This window comes from Nothobranchius furzeri, chromosome 8 (genome assembly GCF_043380555.1).
Source record: "Nothobranchius furzeri strain GRZ-AD chromosome 8, NfurGRZ-RIMD1, whole genome shotgun sequence".
Classification (NCBI taxonomy): Eukaryota; Metazoa; Chordata; class Actinopteri; order Cyprinodontiformes; family Nothobranchiidae; genus Nothobranchius; species Nothobranchius furzeri.
In genome coordinates this window covers 68,615,582-68,625,403 of record NC_091748.1, presented here as the reverse complement: position 1 = coordinate 68,625,403, position 9,822 = coordinate 68,615,582, and the positions used below count along the sequence as shown (strand labels likewise).

Sequence of the window (9,822 nt, the reverse complement as noted above, 5' to 3'; positions counted from 1 at the left end):
GTTGAGCTAACAATGCTAACGATGAATTAGAAGCAAATAGTCAACCCTAAAAATATCTAAAGCTACTTTTCCAATTACCAACAACTGGATATTGCAGTGAAATTTGTGTGTGAAGACAATAATGAGGCAATCATGGCATTTTACTTCCTTTAATGAGTCGTATGATAGCAAGCTAACAGCAAGACCGCAAACAACCACACACAGAGACAAACTGCCGTAATAAGTGTAGAAAATGCTCCCTATCAAAAAACACACCAATGCCATATATGGCTAAATATTAATCTACTTGTTAACTTGCTGTGTATGACTTGTCTTCGCTCGTTGTCTAGAATGTTTTGGTGCTGATCAATAAACTGGCCACAGCCATGAAGCTCAGAATGGGAGTCAGAAAGTAACATTTTTGCTTAAAAATGGACTGCAGTAACCACATTTGACCGCAATGTATATTTGTTACATATTGCACCTTTAAAGTTAGTGTCTTTATGAAACAAGTAAAACTCCTTTTTTTCCCCTCCTCAGGTGAACAGTGGTCAGAATTCTTTATTGGGTGATCCCCCTAAAGAAGTCAGGCTGCCCTCTAATCCTTATTTGAACCTGGCCAGTGTGATGCCAGGAGTCATTCTGCAAGGTGAGCTCACAAAAAGATTCCCATTAGGTGTGTTTGGTGAAGTTTGGTCTTTGCATTTGACCCGTCCCCTGGGGGAGCGGCAAGCTGCAGACATGGCCACTACTCTGGAAATATTTGGTTGTTTAACTCCCTAATCGAACCTCTTAATACTGAGTGTCAAGCGAGGACGCAAATGTGGATTTGAACCCACAATCTCCCAGCCTCAGGGCAGAAACAGAGCTGGGTAAAGCTTATTCCACAGTCTGAAATTAATCAGCTCTGAGATGAGTTCATCTGTTTTTTAACAAGGTTTCTTCATTATTTTTTAACAAAGCATTTAAACACAAACAAGACCCCCCCCCCCCACCCCACACACACACACACACCACCCATCCAGCTACACTGGATTTAACTCAAAGAAGAAAATAGACACAAAAGAGTAACACAAACAAAATATAATAACGATCTTAAGAAATAAAACACAATCACACAAAAAATGTGAAAAACTGTCCACAGACACACCATCATAATATAACATAAAATGTAGAGAATTAGCCCTTCAGACAGCAGGCTAAGCCCAGACTTCCCTCTCCCCAGCCGCTTGGACCAGCACTTCCAGAGGAATCCTAAGACGTCCCCTGGCCAGCCGAGACACATTGTCCCTCCAATGTCTTCCTTCAGGTCTTCTAGTTCTCCCGGTTGGACGTGCTCGGAAAACCTCATAGGTGAGGGTAGGAAAATAGATCGACCAGTAAATCTAGAGCTTCGCCTTCTGACTCAGCTCTCTCTTCACCACGACAGACCGGTACAACGCCCGCATCACTGCAGACGCAGCACCAATCCGCCTATCGATCTCACGCTCCATCTTTCCCTCACTTGTGAACACGACCCCGAGATTCTTAAACACCTCCACCTGGGGCAGGACCTCGTCCCTGACCCGAAGAGGGCATTCTACCCTTTCTCGACTCAAGACCGTGGTCTTAGATTTAGAGGAGCTGATTCTCATCCCAGCTGCTTCACACTCGGCTGCAAACTGCTCCAGTAAGAGCCGGAGATCATGTTCTAATGAAGCCAACAGGACCACACCCTCTGCAAAAAGCAGAGACCTAGGGTCTCATTTATAAAACATTGCATAGAATCCTTACTAAAACCGCACTGAAGCTCAGCAAAAAAAAAGTACTTAAGCCAAGAAGGTTTGTGATCTATACGTCATCAAAAGTTGCGCGTGCAGCCTGGCAACGAGAGTGAAGGCTTCCTCATTCACGCTCGATACTAAAACAGCGTTTTAAACCTTTTGTTTTGAAATTCTGAGCACATAAAAATGTCGGGTTGTTGCGTGTATGGATGCCAGAATCGCTTCTCTTCAAGCAGTGGACTGAAACTTTACAGAATTCCGAAGGGAGCACATCCATTTCAACAAAATCAGAGGCGTCTGTGGCTGCAGGCCATCAAAAGGGTCGATGAAAACTGAACTGAAAACACGATCCGAAATGCTCGAGTTTGTAGCGCCCATTTTATATCAGGTAAGGTAATTATGTACTAAGATTACACCAGAAAGCTGGTTAATGTGTGTTCTATTAAATAAGTCTGGAACATCAAAATGACAGAATTAAACAAATTTATACGCTTAATTTCATGCTTCAAATTAACATTTCGTTCTAATTCATCTGCATTTCCCCACTGCATATTAGTATAAACTGTATTTCTCTAAAATTAACACGATTGTACTCTGAGCACGCTAAAAAAAGAAACCTATGCTATACTGACCCTGCCATGCAGGTACAGTTGGCTGTGAAGACGTAGGTCTCTGGTTTGTTTACTATGACCCAAGCCTCGTACATAGCAGTCTTGTGTCCTTGTCTTTGGCTAGGAAGGACTTCTGCCTTCAAACCGCAAAACTCAGAGTCTATGTCGTGATATTTTACTTTCTGTACGTGGCCACAGACAACATAGTTGTATGCATCTAACGATTTGTATGCCCGTAGCTTCTCACGTGTGTACTTACTGGGCCTCTCCACTAAAAACGTATATATATCGGGCCACTGGATATCTGGCCACGCACCTACATCTTCCACCCATTCCGTAATGCCACAGGGATCCGGGAGTCTGTTGCCATTCGTTAAAGTGAGTTTAATAATATAACATTCAAGATTTGCCGGTGATAACCCCGCAGCGTAGCTTGATAAAACCTGACACAACGCCATTCTCTGTTGCCAAGCTGCGCGCGCCTTCTCGCTGACGTCATATTGTTTACAAACAGTAAAAGGGTCTATTAGGTCCTGAATAACACATGCATAATTCAGTTCACACCAAACTACATGCAAATGATTGTTGTCAACCTACAAGCTGCTCCATGGGATATTTTCCTAAATTTGGGACAGCGCCCCCTAGATACAATTAAACCTTTGTAACTTCTACAAAAAAGCTCCAAACTATATCAAACATGGTGCGAGTCATCACGCAACTGCAATCAACACATGTATGTGCTTACTCGTTCAAATCACTTTAACTCCGCCCACTTAGTCTTTTGGCTCTAGATGACCCATGCAATGTTTGATTGATGCCAAATTAACAGAATGGCATTTTATTTGGCTTGTGTCATCATGTGACTGCACCAAACACATTGATGTGGTTGTTGGTTCAAATCCCATTAGCTCCTCCCCCTTTCAGCTCTCTGGCTCTAGAAAGCACACACAAAGTCTGATTGATGCCAAACTACCACAAAGCCATCTTTGACTGGTGTCGGGGTGGTTGACGTTTCTGTTCCGCGGACGTGCCTGGTTGCCCCGGGCTGCCGGCCAGGCCGGAGCGGCGTGGAGCTGCGAAGGCCGAACGACCCTGCTTACAGCTTTAATTAGGGTTCCAAGCCCAACGGGCAGGGAACTCTATTGTTTTTCTACAGATTTTTCATTATTTATTATTAATTATTCTTCTCCGCTAATACTGTATGGGCGCAGGAGCCTGAAATTGCCAGAAAAAATCTGACATGGCATTCTGATAGAAAATCCTGACCTCTACTCAGATTCGAAAATTTGGACCCAGAGTCACCTAGGTGGCGCTATTGCGGAGGTGAATACGTTTCAGCTAGTAGCTCCCAAACCGTAGGTCGTACAGTCACAAACTTTATATGTACATGATCCTTGGATGATTCTGCATCTTTTTTGTATTGGCCACGCCCATTTCCGCCTAACTAGATTTTTTGCTAGATCGCAAAAACTTAATTTTAAACACTAATTCGTCATTTTTCGTCGAATCAACTTCAAACTTTGCACATATGATCGATAGACTAAGCTAAGTCGTTGTGATGAAGAAAAATGCAGAAATATTGAAAATTGGGCTAATGACTCCATGTCAAAATCAGTGCGCTAGCTAGCACATGTCCTAATTGACGATATCTCCACCATTTTTCAAGATAAAATGATGAGACTCTATAAACTTACAAAGTATGAGCGGTAATCCCTATCTACCAAATCTTGTTTGGATTCACCAATAGGGGGCGCTAAAGAGTCAAAAAGTTTGTTTCAGCAAAACGGCTTGATGGATTTCCACAGAACTTGGCAGATATGTTTATCATCGGACCCTTAAGCTATATTTTGAAAATTATTTAAAAAGTGGGCATGGCTTATAGGCTTTAAAAATTTTCACCCTTTTACTCATGAAAAATATATATTATGTACAGAAAGTTTCAAATCATATCAGTCATAGTGACATCTACAATCACAGAAAAAATTTTGAAATTTGTCCAATAGGTGGCATCTACTGATTTAAAAACAACATCTTATTATTCCGCATGTTAACATTGCCATGTGAGAATATTTTGGTAATTTTAGGATGATTTATGGATTTTTCAGGATTTTTTTAAATCATTTGATCAGTAAGTCACAAAATGAAACTCATAGTTTTTGTTGAAAATCTATTCAATCTATGGACATTATCAAGTATTTATATTATTCCTAATATACTCTTGATGTATAGATTATTGTTTGGTAATCTTTAGATCAAATATGGATTTTATAATGAAGTTTTTGTTTTGGAGTCTTTCATCCATTCAACCACCCAGCCACACGCTGGTGGGAATGAGCTACATTGTAGCCACACCTTCCCTGAGGTGCAATGAGAGGCGAGGCAGCATTTTCTGGTCAGAGTTGGGATCGATCCTTCAACCTTTCGATTACCGCACATGCCGCTCCACTTCCTGAGCTAATTCTGTCCCATGCAGAACGTGATTTTGCTCATTAAATCTTCACGTTCTTTGATAAGGAAACAGTAGAATTTGATTGTAATCACGATTGAGAAGTCAGCCATGCCTGTGAAAGATAAGCAAAAAGTTTTATGACGTATCCCGAGTGTTACTTTCATTGCGCCGATTGAAGTGAGCTGACAGGACGCCGGCGGGAGAACGTGTTTTTGGGGCGGGACCGCATGAGGAATGGCGAAGGTGAGGGCGGGGCCGGTTGGGCGACTGGCGCTGGATGGCTTGGAACCCGTTGATAACTGCTTGCAGTTCTAGTTTACATTTATTACTGAACAGGAACTTCAAAATGACTTGGGCAATCAATTTGGAATGAACAATTCAAACTTTGAACTGTAATGCATCTATTCTTAAAAAAGTTTGAACCTTGGTATCTTTTTTAGCAGTTTTTAAGACCATTTATTTTTGTAAACTTTCAGACGTTTTTATTTGATGTGGTAGGCCTTGAAGCAGTTTCTCTCCAGCTGCAGGCAGAGTCCCTGCAAATAATAAATATAATTTACTTATAATAATTTACTGCTATACCAAAAACGTTTGTATTAGCAAAATAATTATTAAAAAAAAACATTGAACAAACATTCATACCCTGGTTCACCGGAGATCTGCCCTTCTTCGTGGTCACTGTCTTCAGATAGCTATAAGCCTTCTGGGACACCTAATAGATTGTGTTGATTTTCTTTGAGGCATTTCCATAATTTCATGCCGGCTTTTCATGCTAATTATCTTCCCTGTTCCGTTATTCGCTTTCACCGCGGTGCTGTGCTCCATTTCAATCAGGCTGTGCAGCAGGATTTCCCCTCGTAGCGATATTTTCCATAACTGATTGTTTCATGCTATAGATCGTTGGAAAGCTGGTTTTATGTACTTTTAGGAACCGTTGGAATTTTTTTAATCTGATCAGCTATTCAAAAGTTATAAAACGGGGCATTTTGGATGACAAACTCAGCACGTCTCTGAATCTGTGTTGTGATTCGTTGAGCTCAAGACAGGAAATCCCGGTGGCTACCGTAATGTATTGTATATGCACGAAAAGCCCTATTTTTAATCTTTTCAGCACTTTTGGAATTTTACAGATATCTTGAACGACTCAGGAATCATGATAATGAGAAGTGTGCATGTCAAATCCTGTCAGCGGCGACAGGTTGGTAATAAGAGGGTTAAAATGTTGGATCTTAGATTTAAACACACAGTATGTTCCATGGTTTCTGCCTAGGCTCGGTGGGGAACAAGCCTCAGGGAGGACAGCCTGGCACCGGGGTGTACGGCACTGCGGTGGCTCCCGTGGTGTCCCAGGGGTCTGTCTCCTTCCCCCATAGCACCACGGCTACCACCCCCGCCCCATACAGCTCTGATACCTCCACCAACTTCACCCAGTATAACCAGGCCTACACACAGGTGAGCAGAATTAAATAAAGACACGTGATAATAGATGTCACTAGTGTGGGAGGATCTGTCTACAAAAGTGGACGTATGAGAATGAGAGTGGATTTGGCATCGAGGACGGACGGTGACTCTCCAACTGTCCCTTTATCATCCTTCCACTCAAAACAAGTCATGAAGCCCTCCTACGAGCTGTTTGTCTCCTCCGCTCGTCCGTTCCCTTGATCTTTCTCTCCTGTCACTCCTGTTTTCTCTCTCCTCTTGTCGCTTTGCCTCCTCCAGCGGCGGGTGACATATCTGATATTTTGCAGCTAGGAGAAAACCTAATTTTAAATGTTAATTACAATTTAGTCATCCAAACAAATGGGTTGTGGTTAGATAACCAATGAAGCAGTTGGTTTAATTTGTCTTGAAGGGTGAAACAAAGGAGAGGAACGGGGCAGAGCTGTCGCTAGGAACAACGGTAAATGAATGACGAGAAAAGAGCAGGGCGTGAGAGAGGAGGCGCGGAAATCAGCAAGAAAATTACTGAGCAAACATGATCTGTCTGCTCCGCTCAACTGATGTTTGCTTGTGTGTGTGTGTGTGTGTGTGTGCACGTGCACTGCAGGATGCCATGCAGCAGTGGTACCAGCAATACCAAGCAGCACAAGCTCACACCTACAGCACCGCTGCTCCACAGGACAACACAGCTGCAGACTACAGCAAGGAGCACACACAGGTGATCAATAGATTTGCCCAGACTTTGGGATTATTTCAGCCTCCTCTGAGATCTAAGCTGTAGTCAGCCTGTTATACGAAGAGAATTTTCGTAAATGTTTTGATCAAACCTTGGAAAAGATGGTGTGTGTATTCTCACATGAAACTGCAAAATTTTTCTTGCCTCGCTCTGTGGGTTTTGAAGAACTCGTAATGTTGTGGTATCAAAATATGCATTGTTAACTGAGTTTGAGACATGTTTGTGTTTAAGAACACCAATGTGGAAGCCATATTGAATAGGGAAAGCTCCTGAAGTTCATGAACTAATAATTATTTTCTGAGTTTCACTAAAATCCATCTAATGGGCAAAACACCATAACATCTCTTGTCTGTTGCTTCTCTGTGGGCAAAAAATATAAACTTTCTTCTAAACTGTAATGTTTCTGTAACGTAAAACATAACTGGCATGCAACAGAGATGAAGGTTTAATTAGCCTTGGGCCCTGTCCATACTACTACTACACACATACTAGGGGTTGTGTCAACTAGTCGACTAGTCAACTTCACTGCTCTGTAGTGACTTGTTATGTCTTTCATCGACTAGTCGCGGTCACGTGATAATGACCGACAAGATGCACTCCTTGGAAAAGACAGTAGGTGACGAGCCCCTGCGCGTTGGGAGGCGATGGGCTGTGCCAGAGCGTTGGCATCTGACGCCCGCTTTAAAATGGACATTTGACCAAATTGTGACCTTTACCCTCTTACAATTTAACCTTCCCCTCACCCCCATCCTAACCTTAACCAGCTTGCCCATGCAAAGCTCTGATTGTTGACGCGCTCCAGACATCTGCGTCCTGAGCACGGCCACAGTAACATTATCAAATCAGGTGTCGCCACCTCAAAAACTAACACGCGATCGTTCATGTCGGCTCATTTCCTTTTATGTTTTCTGTCTTTTATTCGTGCCTGATGCGTTTTGCTGCTGTGGAGCGAAGCACATCACCTGTTTTGTCCTCCTTTGACCATCACACCGGTGTGGCCGGCGCGCACTCCGCTGTTTTTGTGGTCGGTAGATCTTTTAGAACTGCAGTTCAAAGGTAACTCATAAGGTGAATATATATGAACCCAGGTAGCAGTTTCTCTTTAGGATTGAGAGGTGATGCAGGAAGATAATAAACAGGCAGGACAGAAAAATAGTCAAATAAAAACAAGTTAGTTTTTGTACCTGCTGGTTGCAACAAACAGACACCACTGAAGGTAATCAGAAGTGAGGAACAGAAAATGAAATAATTATTTTAATGTTTAGAGCAGCAGGAACTCCGAGAGGCTGCAGGCGCATCAGTGAGTTTGTGGCCGCTGCGCAGGGGGAGGGGGGAGATGGCTGAAGCAGGGGGAGGGGGGAGAGGGCTGAAGAAGGGGGAGGGGGGAGAGGGCTGAAGCAGGGGGAGGGGGGAGAGGGCTGAAGAAGGGGGAGGGGGGAGAGGGCTGAAGCAGGGCAATAGTAAAGAAGCAGAAACAACCGTTGTTCAAAGAGATGTTTAACTTTGAAAATGTGGGCGCAATTTTAATTGTCAAAAACTCCAGAGAACCAACCCGCTTCGGATGTGTGACATCATTAACCAAGTCATTAGTCAAAGTCGACTCGATTTTCATTACTTGACTTTCGACTTTAAAAAAATGTAAGTCATGCAGCCCCTAACACACACACACACACACACACACACACACACACACACACACACACACAGAATAATAAAAAAAAATACATCCCACCCTCTGCAGATGGTCTCATCCTTCCAAGCTCAGGTTCTCTACCAGAGGCCTGGGAGCTTGAGGGTTCTGCAGTATCTCCGCTATTCCTAGAACTGCACTTTTCTGGAATGAGATGATTTTCCTGGGATCTGCTTTAGCCACTCCCCCAGTTTGGAGGTTACTGCCCTAAGTACCGCGATGACCATGGGCACCACTGGTCTGGATCAGGAAGTCCCACAGGAGCTTGGCTCTCTCCCAACCACCTTAGGGGGTGTTTCCCACTTTGACCTTGGGGCTTCCAGTCCATACCCTGTACAGATGTTTCTGTACACGATACCAGCCACTTGGTTGTGGTGCTCCATGTCTGCTTTCCCTGCCAGCATCTTACTCCCTGCAGTCATGTGGTGGATTGTCTCAGGTGCCTCTGCATAGCCACCTTGGGTCTTGTCAGGTGTGGTAGATCTTGGCTTCTGTTGTTCTGGTGTTCAGGGCCTGTTCCTGTGCAGCCATGATGAGTGCCTCTGTGCTGTCCTTCAGACCAGCTCTTTCTAGCCATTGGTAGGATTTCTTGATATCAGCCACTTCAGTTATCTGTCAGTGGTACATCTCATGTAGGGGTTTGTCCTCCCACGATTTTATTTCCAGCATCTCCTCCTCTGTTCGCCATTCTCTGAGACATTCACTGAGCACGTCATCTGTTGGGGCCTTGTCCTTGATGTACTTATGGATCTTGGATGTTTCATTTTATACATACACACACATATATATATATATATATATATATATTAAGCGGGTTCAGAAAATGGATGGATGGATGTCTTTAAAACCACAAGAAGAAGAAGATGTTTGCGCCGATGCCGGACGCCGTTTTGACTACAGCTAAAAATCTACAGCATTGCGCGACAGTTGTCATTTCCGGCTTTTTTCTGATTGGCTATTTTTGCAGACCTGCCAACCTTGTCAAAATTTTTTGAGTACCACTTGTGCAGCGTTTTTCTGCGGACTTTTGCAACTCCATATCTGTGCTCCCATCTTTAGCAAGACTGTATGGGGACCGCTTCATTATTTCTGTGATGTTGTCAGCATCATTCCTAGCCAAAGTTTTTACAGTGGCGGCTGTCTTTGTTCTGGCG

At 43.4% G+C, this 9,822-nt stretch overlaps 1 protein-coding gene across 1 annotated transcript in view; it reads left to right on the top strand.

Moving 5' to 3' along the window:
- raver2 (ribonucleoprotein, PTB-binding 2) overlaps positions 1-9,822 on the top strand; it is a 123,267-nt gene that overhangs the window by 106,049 nt on the left and 7,396 nt on the right. The window contains exons 11-13 of the mRNA XM_015970988.3: positions 520-628; positions 6,073-6,254; positions 6,850-6,960. Coding sequence (XP_015826474.3) covers positions 520-628; positions 6,073-6,254; positions 6,850-6,960 — 402 coding nt within the window. The remainder of the gene's footprint in view (positions 1-519; positions 629-6,072; positions 6,255-6,849; positions 6,961-9,822) is intronic.